The 18,316-nt window shown below is 36.1% G+C and overlaps 1 protein-coding gene across 1 annotated transcript in view; it reads right to left on the bottom strand.

The window, feature by feature from the left end:
- The window catches only part of MRPL13 (mitochondrial ribosomal protein L13), a 32,941-nt gene that overhangs the window by 13,775 nt on the left and 850 nt on the right, over positions 1-18,316 (bottom strand). Inside the window, exons 2-4 of the mRNA XM_049854035.1 lie at positions 14,694-14,817; positions 5,718-5,811; positions 3,989-4,049 (exon numbers count right to left, since the gene is read on the bottom strand). Of these exons, the coding sequence (XP_049709992.1) occupies positions 3,989-4,049; positions 5,718-5,811; positions 14,694-14,817 (279 nt within the window). The remainder of the gene's footprint in view (positions 1-3,988; positions 4,050-5,717; positions 5,812-14,693; positions 14,818-18,316) is intronic.

Genomic DNA, 18,316 nt, shown 5'->3' with positions numbered 1-18,316 from the left:
TCAGCATCTTCTCTGAACAAGTAAGTCATCAAATCCTCTGAACATCACTGTAGCAGCAATTGTATTAGTAGAGTTACACGGCATTTGGTTTTTTCACCTTCTTAAAATTTAGTTGTATTTACTTAAGTAACAGAGTTAATATTTTTAAAATCTGTCCTATTAAAAAACACGTTACAATACTCAAAGGAAAGCTGGAAAACATGAAATGGTTATGATCTAATAGGGGAGAAAAAAAGACATCTAAATATATATATATATATATGCAAAAATAAATAAATGTGACACAACACGTATAAGCAATTGTAGCTGTGTAGACTTAAGCATAAGCTCTGAAGAACTCAGAAAGTGGGAAAGATAGAACAAACCAAAAAAAACTGAAACCCATTGCTATGGAGTTGATTCTGACTCGTAACGAACCCAGAGGATACAGTAGAACTGTCTCATAGGGTTTCCAAGGCTGTAATCTTTACGGAAGCAGACTGCCACATCTTTCTTCTGCAGAGTGGCTGGTGGGTTTGAACCGCCAACCTCTCAGTTTGAAGCCAAGCTCTACCAGGGCTCCTCAAAGGCAGAACCAGGTAAGGCTAGTCCATGCTAAAGATCTTCCTCGTATAGTCTACAGTGCAGGGCATGTGCCATTGGTTACACACAGAATAACTTTACCAACTGCAGGAGGGGGGAAAAGCAACCATGTTAGGAGAAAAATATAAGGAGAAAACTCTTAAAGAAACTGAAGTACATGACAGAGTAGATAAAGTTTATAAGGGAAACGCTGGCTCAACACATTTATGTGAGATTAGAATTAACCATGTTGTATGTAATTATGAAAATAAAAAGTGCTTACATTTTAAATATATTATCTTTTACAAATAAAATTCCAAGACTGTACTGATAATCAGAAGGCTGCATTAGGAAACAAATCCTCTCAAAAGCCACATAAGCAAGCACTGCTTAGCAAATTATGTCTGCTGGCAAAAGATGTGCCGCTCCATGTAACAGTGTGTGAACTGGAAGGAAGATAACTGACTCCTTCCCTAAGAAGCCATCCTGTTCTAAAATACAAAGTCACATTAAGACCTTAAAAAAAAATTACCATCTTTTCATGTGGTAATCATTCAAATGAACTCAAGAATGAACTATTTTCTAAGTTCTTATCAAACATTTTATAATACCTTTACATCTTTGTTCATAAAAAAGTCATCTGAAATAATGTGAACAAATATCTAGTGCCAAACTCTTAACACTAGAAAGTTGAACCATACTGCCTCCCAGTGCACATTTAGCATACTTGAGTAAAATAGAACTAATATTTATATTTTTAAAAATATAAGGTATTAAGGAAAACTATAATTTGTTGTAACAGTTATGGTACATCTTATCAGAAGACATTACAACTTTTTAATACCGTTATATGCAAAATACCTTAATAGTCAAAATAGGATACTTTATTTGACCTTTAATAGTTGAAAAACATACTAATTATGAAACAGTGCATTTAATATTCTCCTATGAAGCAATTTCTGAGCGTGTTTTTATAAAACAGATATGACATATAAAAAATAAAAATAAATAGTAAAGCATGAAACTTCTAAATGTATGTCAAGCTTTATCATAATAAAATATTTCCCTCTCCTTTACCAAGAAAATTTTAAGCAGTGGTATACCAAACAATTGGTTGTGTCCTGACAATACTCATTTTTTTCACCACTTTATGAAAAAAAAGTGTCTTCACAGTCTAATACTTGCTCATTTGTGAATGTATTTATGTAAAAAGTTAAATAGTCCCACTGGGGAAACTGTTACCTATCCTGTGAGTATAGTTAAAAGGCCTGGTCTATCAAGAGCTAGGAAACCCTGGTGGTGTAGTACTTAAGTGCTATGGCTGCTAACCAAAAGGTCAGCAGTTCAAATCCACCAGCTGCTCCTTGGAAACTCTATGGGGCAGTTCTACTCTGTCGTATAGCGTCACTATGAGTTGGAATCTACTTGACAGAAACGGGTTTGGTATTGAGCTAAAGGAGCCCTGGTGGCGCAGTGGTCAATCGTCAGCTGCTAACCAAAAGGTTGGCAGTTTGAACCCACAGCCATTCTGCAGGAGAAAAGACCTGCGGTCTAATCTCCTAGGGCCTAGGAAATAAACCTTATGGGGCTGTTCTACTTTGTTCTAAGGATCACTATGAATCAGAATAGGCTTGATGGCCACAGGTTTGGTTTTGGTTGTCAAGAGCTAAGGAAAGATAAATAACATGGTAAAATGGCAACAGGAGACTTTACTTTCAGCAATATTGAGAACTTATATATGTGTTAGAAACTTCTAGTAGAGAACTCAAATAATAAAATAATTGATAAACATTAGTAGAAGTTAATAAATGTTCTAAATAATTTTTTTTTTTTTAAATCATGGAACCAACTGGAGGCCAGAAATGAGAAAGCACCAAAGGGAAAAGATCAAACTAGGGCAGGCATTTGACATGAGACCCATTGCCATCAAGTCGATTTCAACTCATAGCAACCTTAAAAGACAAGACAGAACTGGGCCACAGGGTTTCCAAGGAGTGCCTGGTGGATTCGAACTGCTGATAGTACACTGCTAAGGTTTTAAAGCGCCACTGCTTTGGGGACAGGGTCAACCCGCTCTACCCCACAAATAAACCTGGAATCTTCTCCAAAAGGCAACATTCACATTGTAGAGTAGGGAAATAAAAAACAAGTCTTCCCTGATAGGTCTGTTTTATGGACTGAATTGTGTTCCCCCAAAACATGTGTTGTAAATCCTAACCCCTGCATCTGTCATGAAGGAGCCCTGGTGGTACAGTGATTAAGCACTTGGCAGTTTGAACCCACCAGCCACACTGCAGGAGAAAGATGCAACAGTCTGCTTCTGTAAAGATTATAGCCTTGGAAACCCTACGGAGCATTTTACTCTGTGCTATAGGGTCACTATAAATTTGAATTGGACTTGACCGCAATGGGTTTGGTTTTTGGTTTGGCATACCTGCAGCTGTAATCTCATTTGGGCATGGGTTTTCTTCGTTATGTTGATGAGGAAATACTAGTGTAGGTGTGTTTTAAATCAACTTCTTTTGAGATATAAAAGAGCAGATTAAGCAAGCAAACAAGCACAAACAGAGGGAAGATACATGCCACACGATCGCCAGTGAACCTAGGAATAGACGCTGAAGAGAGACAAGGATCTACCCTCAGAGCGGACAGAAAGAGAGCCTTTAGAACGTCCCAAACTGTGAGGAAATAACTTTCTGTGTTATCTATTGCTGCTGTAACAGAAAAAGCACCAAGTCTGCTAACTATAAACCTGACCTCACAAGGCTTTGGAACCCAAAACTCATCTTTCTTATGGAGATCAAAACCCTGTAAGTGAATAGTTTAAAGTGATCTTAGGTTGATACAGCTCCATGCACCTGCCAGAAGCTAAGTAAATCTTTTCTGAAGGAATTCACTTTTAACATAGGCTTCAAAGAATTTCCACAAATGAAATTCCAAGATATATAAGCTATGAGCTTACCAAATATCTTGAGCAGAAATAATAAATTGCAGACCCACGAAGGCCACAGAGTTATGTTTAATAAGCTTAAATATATACGAGGGAATTGAAATATGTCAAAGGGACAGGAGACTATCAAAACTGACCAGCAAATTTGAGAAAAAAAAAAAAAAAAACCCATATATATACATATATCTTCAAAGCAAGCTTAATCATATTCTAGGTGATTATGCAGGTGTCAACAAATTAAAAAGAAAGGCATAATTCTTGGATTAAAACACAGAGCAAATAAATAATAATTAGAAAACACACAGAATTGAGTGATAATAGCAAATCATATCTATTAAAACTTGTGTGATACAGCTAAGATGAAGAATTTATATCTCTGAATGCTAGCTACAATAAAAGAACAGGAAGACTGAAAAAAACAGTATCTGAATCAGTCTTTCTACAGATGATAAATAATCAAAAATACAATAGACTTACTGCCACTGGATCCTTCTGGTGAAGTTGAGCAGCTGTTACTTGTCTAAATCCACCTGGGTAGCTGTTACAAGAAGCAAAAACATTAAACTGAGAGTGGACTATGGTACAGTATTCTTAAACTGAACATTTCTCTTATAATAATAAAATTATTTTATTATGAAATTATAATTGTTTCTAGAAATTCTGCTGTTCATTAAATACTTTAAAAAATTATGTACTAACTTAGACTGAAATACTCCTGGAAGTGGTCACTAACCATTGTTTCATAAAAAGTTTCATGTCTTAAAATTTTTCTTTGTGTAACTATACTTCTATCTGAATTTTAAGTTATTCATCATTTATTCATTCACTTATTTGGGGGGTAGCTTTTTTATTGCTTGAAATTAAAAGAAAGAGCAATAAGCTAGAATATTTCACATTGCCTGCCAAATCTGACTTAAAAGGCCTACATGAGTCAGGCATAAGATTTGGGCAAAATGTTGGTATACCACTTGGTTCTAAAGTCAAGTTGATACTCTAAACAGGTGACTGTTTGCTCTTAACAGTTGGTAAAAGGCCACTGAGAGCTATGTAAGATCATGTTGGCCCTAAGTAATAAAACATTTCATTGTGTTAAGATCAAACATTATATCTAAAATGGACAAACTGGAGATTCAAAAGAAAAAAAAAGATTTGAGATAATACTAGACACATTTTAGTGACTCGGATACCCAAGATCCAGGTCTAGAATCTAGGTTTTGTCAGTGGCTTCCTGAATAATATTAGGCAACTCATTCTTCCTTTCTAAATACTCATCTGAAAAAAGATAACCTGTGCCATCTACTTCACAGGGCTTTTATGAGAATCAATTGAGAACATGTTTGTGAAAGTGCTAAGAAAAATTAAAACAAAGACAGGGTTTTACTACCTTGAATAGATGAATAAAGCCCAAATAATTTGAGGAAGGGAACAAAACTTGAAAAGCCAGAGGATACTGCAAAAACCTTCAGATTATCTAAAATGTGATTCCTTCATAAATGTCTTTCAAGGAGACTTACAAACATTTTAAAGGTGACTTAAGGAACCACACTTTAGAAATAAAATTTAAGAATTAAATCTAGAAGTTTGCTGAGAAAGAATGGATAATTTTTAAACTGATATTCTTTTATTTATTTTGTGGAATTTCTGTTTCAGACAAAGGAACACCTGTCTAGGTTTCTATTCCTGTATGCTTTTTCCTCGTGGAAAAAATTACTTTACTACTCCTACACTAAAAGTTATCTATTTTTAACACTGAGATGGCAAATTCTAAAAGCACACTACATTTACGCTGTATGCCAAGAGTCTGGAATTTATCCTGGAAGATAGAGTGCTAATGAAAAATTCAGAGTACAGGATGACTTCAGTAATGCAATGCTTGGTTGATTTCTTACTGGTGAAAAAATAACTACATTTCTTCCTCCAGCATGGGGTAGCCTAAATGGAGTAGGAGAAAATTTGTTTTAAATGCTAGCTAAGAGTTTTCAATTCAAATAACTTCAATAAACACTTACTGAATGTCTATTATGCCGGCTGCTGGGGACAGATACACAAATATGACAGGATCTTGTCCTCAAGAAAAATGACTAAATAAGTACTGTTGAGAAAATAATTTTTGAAAATACATTTTTTCTTTTTAAATTAGATTATTAGTATTCTTAAAGTAATACATTTAAACTGGATATCCTCCTGGAAAATGTCATTATCTTACCCAGTATGTGAGGAGTATACTTTTTGTTCCCATTTGTTTCCAGAAAATGCAATGTGTCTTGTGTTCATTATGACAACATGATCCCCGCAGTCACCTAGATTTAAAAAGAAAAAAGAAAGAGAGAGAGAGACGGAGGGAGGGAGGGAGGGAGGAGGGTGGAAAGAAGGAAGGGATTTTATATGAGAAGTCATGACCTTAAGAAAAAGTGGCCTTGGTTATTTATAAAGCTTATCAACATCTAAACAAGACATTAAAAATATAAAGCAAGTCACAGTGCAACCACAAAAATCCTTGAACAAATTTTTGTTAGTCTTTTATACAACATTCGAGTATATAAAGAGTTGGCTGCTCATCTGAAAATCTCCACACTGGAAGGTAAAACCAAATAAAGATGCCAACAATGACAACACATCTTTTGAAGGCAAACTTCTATTATTCCTAGTATCTCTTCTCATCAATGTTTATATTACTAAAAAATGTTTATATTAAGTACCTTTAAATACTGGATACATTTTTATATGTGACAGACTGATTGGATTTGTAAACGTTCACTTGAAGCTTAATAAAAGTTAATTTAAAAAAAAACAAAAAGGAAAATGAAAACAACACGCATATGGATGTAAACAGGTATGTTTTACCATAGGTAAATTGAAAACAAATGTAAAACATCACAATTGATTATTCTTCTCAAATTTCGAGAACAATAAAGCACTATGATCTTATGTTTAACCACTGATTCAAGGTTTTTTTTCCAACCACATTTTACAAGTTAAATTTCAACTGCCAATGTCAAGTACCAGAAGCATGCATTATATGTCTATTTATTCTATTAACAGAAAAATAAACTTCAGAAGATTCTAGAAGCTTATTATTTAAAAAAAGTCGCTGAAAAAAATATGAACTATAAGTAAGTACAGTGTATGAAACCACAGATTTTAAGATTCTATGGAGAGCTTTGAGTAGGAACAGCAGAATCTGCAGAGAGAAGTTCATAGTCTACATAGGACAAGAGTGAAGGACAAAGGATAAAGCAGGTAGGTTTTCTGGGCTGGAGTGAAAGGGAATACAGAGTGTGATGGAAAGATCGGGGAAGGTTGTTGTTGGTGGGCTGGGAGGGATAGTTTGACAGTATTTGGTTAAGTGACTAAAGTTCCTGAAAATGACACATGAGGGACTGCTAAGGCAGCTGGGTAAACGAACCATAGAGGAAATACAGAGAGAGAAGTTATCTATACAGCCTCAAGGAATGCTGAAATCAGCGTAGCTTTCATCCACACATCTTCCAGTAGAAGCGGCCAAGGCCCACTAATTGATTTGCCAAAGCTCACACACCAAGGTACCTAACACCCAGTTTAGGCTCTTTCTGTGATATCTATTTGGAGGAATAATGGAATCTTTAAATATCCCACTAAAGCTGAATTTATTTTTTAAAATGTTCACGCTTTTTTTGTTCTTCTGTACAGCTGAGTTGATTCTACCTCAGAAAGACCCTAAAGGACAGGGTAGAATTGCCCTGTAGGATTTTCTTGGCTGTAATCTTTACGGGAGGATACCCTGGTGACACTGGTTAAGTACTCAACTGCTAACTGAAAGGTCCATGGTTCAAACAGACCAAAGGCTTTGAGGGAGAAAGATGTGGCCGTCTGCCAAAGGCTTTGAGGGAGAAAGATGTGGCCGTCTGCTTCCGTGAAGCTTACAGTTTTGGAAACCCTGTGGGACAGTACTACTCTGTCCTCTAGTGTTGCTATGAAACTGAATCAACTCGATGGCAATGGGTTTGGTTTGGTTTGGGTTTGATTTTGGATTAATCATCACAGGAGCAGATCTCCAGGTCTTTTCTCCCGCAGAGCTGCTGGTGGGTTTGAACTACCGACGTTTTGGTTAGCAGCCGAGCACTTAACCCTTCGGCCACCATGGCTCTTCAAGCTTTAAATATGCACAAATCATCTTCAGCCACTCGAAAAAACATTTGTAGAGATCAAAAAGGATCTTCCAAGAGAAATTAGACAGAATACCACAAATCAAACAAAAATAATGTACTTTTATCTCTAAGGCAGGAACATCTCATCTGGAAAAAGTATCCTCCCTTTATAAATGCCAAATTTCCATCAAGTACATTCTTAGAAGCATTTTTTACTGACTCTAAATAAAACTGATCAGTAAAGATTTGCTTTTAACTGAATTACATATTAACACAGAAGCTAATACTATTGTAAAAGACTGAAACCCTGCGTATAATACAGTTGTTTCTGTCTAAACTCTGTTATAATAAATAATAGAAATATTTCTATATAAAAATTTTTAATTGGAAAATTTATACTTAAAATATAATATGCACCAAATATATGTAATTCAGAGCTCCCCGTCTGATCAAGAGATATTCTGAAAAGAAATTAATTTTTCAAATTTAAAAAAAGTTGAAGGACGTTTGGTTTTGTTTCTAGTTTTTGACCATTATGAATAAAGCTATTACAAACCTTTCCGTACGGGTTTCTGCGTGAACATAAGTTTTCATTTCTCTGGGATAAATGCCCAAGACTGCAATGCTGTGTTGTATAGTAAGCTCATGTTTAGTTTTACAGGAAATTGCCACACTCTTTTCCAGAGTATTCTAGATATAACCTGGAGTAAAAATTTCCTTTGGTGCTTTGTGAGATTACTTTCTAGGAGTGAGCTGAAGTATAAATATGTGATAATTAGCATTTTGAATAGACAACTTAATAGAAAGAAAAGTGTGCCAGTTACATAACTTTAAGACACTATTTCTCCTAACAAGTCCTTATAAATTTATATAAATAATATAAAGCAGAATAAGAGAGATTAGGTTATTCGATCAGATCATAACCCTAATCTTTGTTGAATCATTTGGTGTTCTAGCACTCTTAACATTAACCTTTTAGAACTGTGTGCAGCTTTTATTTTATTCCATGTAGACCAGGAGTCTTTTAAGAGTAAAACTTATTTGGGAATGCTACACATCTTGTGAGAATAAATTCAAAGTAGAATGTCAATGTTACCACCTCAACTTAAAAAGGAAAATTCCAAAATCATGTATAAAAACATCCATAAAGCGTCATAATGAAATAATTGTAGTAATAATCAAAAAACTCAGATATGTCCTTGTGCTATGTACTGGGAATGAAGAAGAAAAAGACAAGTGGCCGGCCTTGAGAAGCGCAGTGTATTAAGTGCACAGCATATCTTATGTGTAAATGTCCAATTACTCTAAAAAACAAAGCATCTTTATCAATAAGCATACTTTTCATAAAATTTTTATAAAATTCCAATTATTTATAGCTGCTTTTTTTTCCACTTAAGCTTTATACTAATAAAAATATCCCATGTTAAATGTCATGTAAAAACAAAGTTTAAACATTTCATGACATGTATACATATCGTATGGCTATTCGGAATAACAGGTTTTTAAAAAAAATACCATTATAAAAACGTTACAATAGCATCATTTTAGGCATCTTATCATATGCAGCTCTGATTAAGTCCTTAGAGCAGATTCCTAGATGTGTAAGCACATGAAAAAGGAAGAATTTTCTTTGAGTCCTTGACATGTACTATAACGCCGATGACCAGAAAAGACTCAGAATTTACAAACACACCAAAAAAATAAGTGCTAGCACTCACTAAATATCTTTGGGGTTCAAATCTCTGCAATCTGACAGGTGAATGTACCATAGTTTATCTTGAGATCCCTTTTCAGGCTCTGTTCCAATTCCAGGTGAAGTAGTTTTGGTAAATTTAAATGACTCTGACAACTTTCTGATTTATTATTCAGAAATAGGGACTCGGAGCTTCTAAAAATACACCGAGCCTGATCTTCAGTTCCTGAAATGCTATTAGCCTGTGATTATGATTCTAAGCTACTCTGTGATTGTTTATCTTGTTCATAACAATTTCTTTGACAGCAGTGACTGTATCTGACCCATCTTTTTATTCTCCAGAAACCAGTATGGTTCTTTTTTTAATAATTTATTTTTTGTTGTTATTGAGAATATACACAGCAAAAACGTACACTAATTCAACTTTCTACACGTACAACTCAGTGATATTGATTCTTCAAGTTGTGCAACCATTCTCACCCTCCTTTCCAGGGTTGTTCCTCTCCATTAACATAAACTCAGTGCTCCCTTAGTTCCCAAATTTTTCAAGTTGCTGTTGTCAATTTGATTCCATATAGATAGATCTTAGAACAGTACTATGTTCAAGGCAGACATTCTTGACTAGTTAAGCTAAACTACTGTTTGGTTTTAAGCAGATTTCAGGGGATACTTTTGGTTTAAGGTTTAAAGATTATCTCGGGGCAATAGTTTTGAGGGATTCATCAAGCCTCCATGGCTCCATAAAATCTGGATTCCGTAAGATTTTGAACTTCTGTTCTGCATTTTCCCCCTTTTGATCAGGATTCTGCTATAGAATCTTTGATCAAAAGTTCAGCAACAGTAGCCTGGCACTATGCAGTTCTTCTGGTCTCATGACAATGGAGGCTGTTGTTCACGGAGGCAATAAGCCACACGTGCCATTTACTCCTCCTATTCCTGACTCTCTTTCCTTTTTCATTCCAGGCGAATTGGGACCAATTGTTGTACCTTGGATGGCCACCTGCAAGCTTTTAAGACCCCAGACACTACACCAGGAACTAGGAGGTAGAACAGAGGCACTAAACACATTATTAGGCCAATTAACTGGGATGTCCCATGAAACCACGAGTCTAAACCTCCAAACCAAGGAACCAAATCCCATGAGGTCTTTGGTTGTACATAAGCAGCCTCAGCAGCTATTCTCCTTTTTTTTTTTTTTTTGGTCATTGTTATAAATACATGTATCACACAATGTTTACCAATTCAACTTTTTATAGGTATACAACTTATAGATCCGTAAAACCAAAACCAAACCTGTTGCCGTCGAGTCGATTCTGACCCATAGTGACCCTGCAGGACAGAGCAGAACTGCTCCAGAGTTTCCAAGGAGCACATGGCGGATTTGAACTGCCAACCTTTTTTTTTTTTTTTTGGTTAGCAGCCACAGCTCTTAACTACTATGCCACTGGGGTTGTGCAACCCTACCCTTAAAATCAGTGCAATTTTTCTATCACCACAAGCCAAAACTCAGTACCCCATAAGCAATAAGCCTCCTTTCCCCACCTCCTTCTTGCCCCTGGTAACCACTAAGAAACTTTGGTCTCTATACATTTGCCTGTTCTTGTCTTTTTACGTAAGTGAGGTCACACAATATTTGTCCTTTTGTGATTGACTTATTTCACTCAGCATAATGTTTTTAAGCTCCATCCATGCTGTAGCATATATCAAGACTTCATTTCTTTTACTGGCTGGGTAGTATGCCGTTTCATGTATTTACTGTATTTTGTTTATTCATTCATCTGTTGATGGGCATTTAGGCTGTTTCTACCTTTTGGCTATTGTGAATAGTGCTGTAATGAACACTGGTGTACAACTATCTGTTTGAGTCTCTGCTTTCAAGTCTTTTGGGTATATACTTAGGAGTAGAATAGCTGGGTCATATGGTAATTCTATTTTTAGTTTTTTGAGGAATTGCCACACTGTTTTCTACAATGGCTGTACCATTTTGCATTCCCACCAGTAAAAGATAAGGGTTCCAATTTCCCCACATCCTCACCAACATTTGTTATTTTCTGATTTATCTTAGCCATCCCAGTAGGAGTGAAATGGTATCTCATTGTGGTTTTGATTTGCATTTCTGATGGCTAATGATGATAAGCATCTTTTTATGTGTTTGGTGGCCAGTATGGTTCTTTATACATAGTTGGTGTTCTATAAATGTTTAGAACATTGAATTCTTATGAGTTTCAAGTACTATAAACTTAACCTAGTAATATATTAAGCACTATGAACCTGAAAATGTTAAATGGTTAAAAATTAAGAATTTTATTTATTTATTTTTAGAAATTAAGAATTTTAAAAGAGCTTAGTGTCTAGGATGAATTTGGCTTTTTTATTTTTTGACATCAGAGAAATTTAAAATCAGAAACATTTTGTTTCATTCACCTATTAATATTTGCTGTTTTATCTTTCCTTTTTCTTTTATCTTTTCTTTGTATCTTATCATTGTCGGGTATTATACAACCCATAGGAAGCTGCTCTCACTAGGTAAACTTTGCCAAGATGTTCACTTATATTTAGAGTTGCATTTAATATATAGAAATTAGTAGTAACGATACTGGAATTCTGACCTCATCAGAATCAAATATAATGTAATTAAGCCTATCTTTTTCCAAAATCCTTTAGATAAGGCTAAAGAAAGGTCACCCAGCTTCTGATAAATGCACTCATAGTCCTCCTCAACTAATTACTTCCTGGGCAGTAAAAGGAGTGGGGTCCTCATGAAGAGTAGGTCACACTCCTGCAGTCACTAGGTACCCTTTCTTGTCATCTACCAGTGAAAGAGAAACATGATCAAGAGCTTCCAAGTCCCAAATTCCAGAGGGCAGCTATAACTAGGAGGAACTCTTTTCCTGTTTCCATGTCATTTCCATCTTGACCCAGACCACACTTTTCATAAAAAATAATCTTACGAGAGGTTGTTTTTCCAGAACAGTTCATGAAGGTCCATTTAATACATCCTACATGTTTTGTTCAGATACCTTATGGGTTAATCATACCCACCAATAATATTTTTCTGGGAAAGTGTAGGTCAATTTTCAAATAAATATGTTTACAATGATTATGAGCATATACTAGTTACTGAAAGACACTTATTAAACTATTAAACATTAGCAATAAATTCTTAAAACAAAACATACTTATAAACTGAAAACTGCTTGTAATTTTAAGTCTGATTTTAGTGACACCTTGTAGACATGAGAAGTTTTCCTGATATAAATTACATATTAAAAATCATGAAACAAAAATGCAATCCAGTCTTTAAAACACTAATTTCTAATTTTGTAAAATACCTATTCTCCATTACTAGAAAGGGATGACTTCCCAGGCAGTCACACGGCTCTTTTGTTGTTCTGAGGGAAAGCTCATTCATCAGTACTTAAGGAATACATTTGCAAAAATAACCTACTTGTAAGGAGGCAGAGAAAACCCTGGTGGCGTAGTGGTTAAGCTATAGCTGTTAACCAAAAGGTGGGCAGTTCGAATCCACTAGGTGCTCCTTAGAAACTCTATGGGGCAGTTCTACTCTGTCCTATAGGGTTACTACCCACTCAACGGCAACGGGTTAGGTTTGGTTTATTTTTTAAGGAGGCAAAACTTCAAATGACAGGTAAGTGCTATACTTGAAGAAAGAAATTAGGTGACTACTTCTAATTCTACCTTCCCTCAGGTTTTGTACAATTTGAATTTCTATTAAGACGACCTAAGAGATCTTGTTTATTACTCTGCCAATACCATTGCTAAGAAAAAAACAAAGAAGCACGAAAGCCAAACACAGTGTAACTAGATGCAGAATCACCCCAGTGAAGCAGAATCAGTCCTAGTTGAGGAATCAGGCGGCTGGGTTCTAGTCTCAGTTTCAAGTATAATACAGCCGAGTGACAGTGAGAAAGTCACTTTATCCTTCTGATTTTAGTTTTCTCATCTGTCAATGAGGGGGCTAAACAAAGTATCTAAAATACTAAACAACTAAACAATTCTATGAGTTTGTAATTATTATTGTCAGTTTTCTTTAAACTATACATATATTTATATATACCCCTTTGTATGTTTGATACGTTTCACAATAAAAAATTACACAAAATGTGATCAACTGCAGCAAATGCTGCTGACAGGTCTAGGAAGATGACGACTAAGAATTGACAACAGAACCTGGTAGCGTGGTCACTCAAGTGCTTAGGTAAGTGAAGTCAACCAAAATTACTTTAACATCTATCTCAGTCATCTTGTGCTGCTATAGCAGAAACGCTACAAGTGGATAGCTTTAACAAAGAGACATTTATTTTCTTACAGTCTATTTTTTTTTTTTTTTGGAAGCTAAGAAGTCAAAATTCAGGGGGTCCACAGGAAAGGCTTTCCCTCTGTTGGCTCTGCAGAAAGGCCCTTGTCATTAATCTTCCCCTGGACTAGGAGCTCCTCCACGCAAGAACCTCGGGTCCAAAAGATACGCTCTGCTCCCAGCACTGTTTTCTTGGTGGTAAGAGGTCCCCCACTCTCTGCTCCCTTCCCTTTCCTTTTATCTCTTGTAAGATAAAAGGTGGTACAGGCCACACCTCAGGGAAACTCCCTTTACATTGGATCAGGGATGTGACCTGAGCAAAGGTATTATATCCCACCCTAATCCTCTTTAACCACAGGCAGAGATTATTATTTATAATACGTAGGAAAATGACAAAATGGAGGACAATCACAAACTACTGGGAATCATGGCCTAGCCAAGCTGACACAATTCAGTCCATGACAACACGTATAAGCAGAACCCTTCCAGTATGAAAACAACTTCTGTTTTGCTTTAAAAAAAAAAAAAAGGATACAAAAAGCAAAGCTATCGTTTCAAAAGAGTGAAGAGTAAACTTTCTATGCCTACACAGGTCTATATATTTTTCTAGAGGAAACGGTTTTATAAGAGAAGACTCTCTATTTTTCTAGGCGGAATAGTTTTTAGAAGAAAGCGCAAGCTTAGTTCCTCATTTTCAAAAACTTTCTATGAAAATGCAAATGCCACTATGTGAAGAGACCTGTATAAAAGTGACCATTTATCATCCAAATCAGGGTACTTCTGAGAGGGAAAGGAGGTGCTACTGAAAATTTTGCTAGGGTAATGCTGTAAACTGGGGTTGTCCCAGGCAAACTGATCACTATGGTTTTCCTATGAATAAGCCAGATTATTTAGTGCCTGTTAAGTTTTTAGCAAGAATGGAATAAAGGGTACCCAGAAAAAAAAGGGGGCCCTGAAAAGCAGCCCAGACAACTGTCTCCAAGATTCTATTCTGGCATGAAAATGATGGTTGTTAATAACAGAAAGGTCTTAAATAATACTCACTCAGTTGATGGTACACGGGCTTGTGCAATCCTTGAAGCTTTACTGATGCCATAGCAGCAAGTTTGCCAGGGGGCTGCATTTTCCCATCTAAGAGATACCACACTCGCCCAAAAGTGGCCCATTGCTTGGGACAAAAAAAACGAAGAAAAGATAAAGAAAATTCTAATTAAAATGGAAATAAATGAGTTTATTACAATACCATCACATGTATTGTACAGTTAATGTCAATAACTACTTTGTAAAAAGAAACTATCGCTGAAGAAGTTTTTTGTTTTGTTTTCATTTCTATTACTGGAAAAAAAGATCTTTATAGAAACCTGCTCAGCAGTTGGACTGTTTCTCTCTCTTGACATCTACCTCATTCCCCCACACATCTTCTGTCAGATTTAGTCCTCAGTGTTCCATATATTTTGATGCTACTGTAGACAGTACTGTTTTAAATTTCAATCTCTAATTGTCTGTTGCTAGTATGAAATACGCTTCATTTTTGTATACTGACCTTGTATCCTGCAACTTTGCTAAATATACTTTTTAAGTTCTAGTAGCTTTTTATAGATTCCACAGGATTTTCTACAAAGACAACTACATCTACAAATAAAGACAGTTTCTAGCCCAAACTCTTTCCCAACCATGCTCAGTTTATGATCTAGCTGAATTAAGAGTAAAAATAAAAAAAAAACCACTGAAATGAGAACTCATGTTCTCATCAAAACAATAAATCTGCTAGCATATGTACTCATCTTCGCCTTGTCTGACTCTTGCTGCAAATTCATTGGTTACTTTTCTGTCCAAAACTTTTTGACTTGTCAGCAGCATCTGACAACATCTCCACCGACATTGTCCTACTAATTCAGCTCATCACCATGTCTCATACGGCCTACAATAGCTTCCTAACTAGCCTCCCTGCTTCTAGTCTTGCTCTGCCCTTCCACTTCCCCAATAAGCATTACCCAAGCATCAGAGTATTCTTTCAATCACCACTTCCACTAGACTTAGAATCTAGTGGAAGGGGGGAATCTTCAGGAAAAATAAATGTGTAACTGTCTTGGGATAGCCAAGAAAGTTATGACAAAGAATACTAATGGGGAAGCAGGGCAGCTTGCCATTCCAGATTTAAAAATACTTTAAAGCCACAGTACATCAAAACAGCATATTATTGGCAAAGAAACAGTCAAATAGATCAGAAGAACATAATAAAGATTACAGAAATAGAACTGAGGAACTTAATATAAGATACAGGTGGTATCTAGTAAAATCTCTTCCAAAACAAAAACATCTATGCAGTAATTCCATCCTAGGAAATCTAGAGAAATAAAAGCTCTAGTATAAATACATATCTGAGTGCACAGTTAAGAGCTATGGCTGCTCACCAAAAAGTCAGCAGTTCAAATCCTCCAGGTGCTTCTTGGGAACCCTATGAGGCAGTTCAACTCTGTCTTACAGGGTCGCTATGAATTGGAATTGACTGGATGGCAATGTGTCTGGGTGTTTTTTTTTTTTTTTGAGTGCACCAAAAAACCAAACCCATCACCTTCGAGTCTATTCCGACCCATAGCGACCCTATAGTATGGAAGAGAAGTGCCCCATAGAGTTTCCAAGGAGCGTCTGGTGGATTCGAACTTCCGACCTTTTGGGTAGCAGCCCTACTACTTAACCACTACGCCACCAGGGTTTCCAAACAGTGATACTTATCACTACACTGCATGAGCAGCAAAACTAGAAACAGTACAGATTCACCAGTGGGGGAACGGATGAATGACTTACGGGCATATCAGCAGCCATTTAAAAAAATAAATAAAAAGTTATAGAACTACGGACCTTTCCCACCAGAAATATGCTGTTACTTCGCCCATCTAACAAGTTTGTTTTGGCCATCAGTAAGAATAAAGACTGCAATGGAACGAAGCACATCAAATATGTTTAAACTCCTGAGTTCAGAATGACTCAAAAAAAAAGCACTACGTGGTGAATACACTTTATGTCACTGAATTGGACACTAAAAAATGGTTAAATTGTTTTATTTCACAATAAAATTAAATAAAAAAGGAATGCTGAGATATGCTGGACAAATAAGAGTATGACATGTCCCTTTCATGTCTATTAATTATATATGTATATTCATATATATATTACCTATGACAACTGGAATTTTGAACTCTTACTGGATATTTGATCCTATTAAGGAAATAGTTACTTTTTCTTTTAGCTTTGTTAAACAGTATTGAAATTACATTTTTTAAAGTCTTAATCTTTTAGAGAACATACTCAAAATTTACCAGTGAAATAATATGAGCCTGGGATTTACCTCAAAATAATAAGGGATGGAGAGAAATAGATGAGGGTACAGATGAAATGAGTTTTTGTTTGTTTGAAACTGGGTGATACTTTTATATATGTTTAAAATTCCCTATAAAAAAAAAAAAAAAAGCAGCTCTTGACCTTACTTCCCATGGGCTACTGCCTCATTTCTTTCCTCTCCTTTGCAGCAAAACTCTTCCAAAGAGTGCCTTTACTCTAATTTCTCTTTTCAACGAACGCCAACCTGGCTTTTGTACCCCCACACCTATCACCATCACTTTACTGCTTGTCAAGGTTACCATGACTTTCATGTTGCTAAATCCACTGGTAAATTCTGAGTCTTCAATAAAGTTAACCATTCCTAACTCCTGAATGGGAAACCCTGGTGGTGTAGTGGTTAAGTGCTACGGCTGCTAACCAAAGAGGTGGCAGTTCAAATCCACCAGGAGCTCCTTGGAAACTCTATGGGGGCAGTTCTACTCTGTCCTATAGGGTTGCTATGAGTTGGAATTGACTCAACGGCAAGGGGTTTGGTTTTTTAACTTTTGAATGTTCTTTCTTCATTTGCTTTCCAGGACACCACCCTCTGTTGGTTTTTTCCCCTACCTTGCTTGCTGTTCCCTATCTCTTGCCTCATAAATGTTAAATATCCCAGGACCTATTTCTTTGTCGTCCTCTGTTCTATATCTATACTCATTTTCTCAAAGACTTCACCCTGTCTCATACCTTCAAATGACATCTGTATGCTGATCATTCCCAAATATACATCTCTAGCCTGAACCTGTTTCCCCAACTCCAGACTTGTTTCCAACTGCCCACATGGCATCTGCACGATAAAAAAACAAATCATCTGTAGCGAAAGTTCAGTTTTTTCAAAATCTACTGCAGACCAATACTTTCATTTAAAAAAAAAAAAAAAAGGCCAAAAAACCCCGAAAATGCTGCCATAATGTCAAATTGCTATAAGTTTCTAAACACTTTCACACTCTGTATTTGCCTCATCATGGACAGGTAACAAACAGCTTAAGGAAGAAACCACAATTTGAGCATCACTGAGCTAAGAGGCATCTAGGATCAACCTATCCAAAAGTGAACTCTCACTCTTCCACCTGAAACCTGCTTTAGCATCAGCCTTCCTTATCCAGTTGATGACAAACCTGTCTAGTTACTCAAACAAAAAACCCTAGTGTAATCCCTGCTCCTCTTGCTGTCAGTCCCCAACCAATCATTCAGGAAAGCCTACTGGCTCCATCTTTAAAACGTATTCAGAACCCAACCATTTTTCTACACTCCGCTGTTATTAGCCTAATTTTTACCGATCTTCT

This window comes from Elephas maximus, chromosome 15 (assembly GCF_024166365.1).
Source record: "Elephas maximus indicus isolate mEleMax1 chromosome 15, mEleMax1 primary haplotype, whole genome shotgun sequence".
NCBI lineage: Eukaryota > Metazoa > Chordata > Mammalia > Proboscidea > Elephantidae > Elephas > Elephas maximus.
The sequence above is the reverse complement of the archived record's forward strand: the minus strand, read 5'-3'. Positions and strand labels throughout refer to the sequence as shown.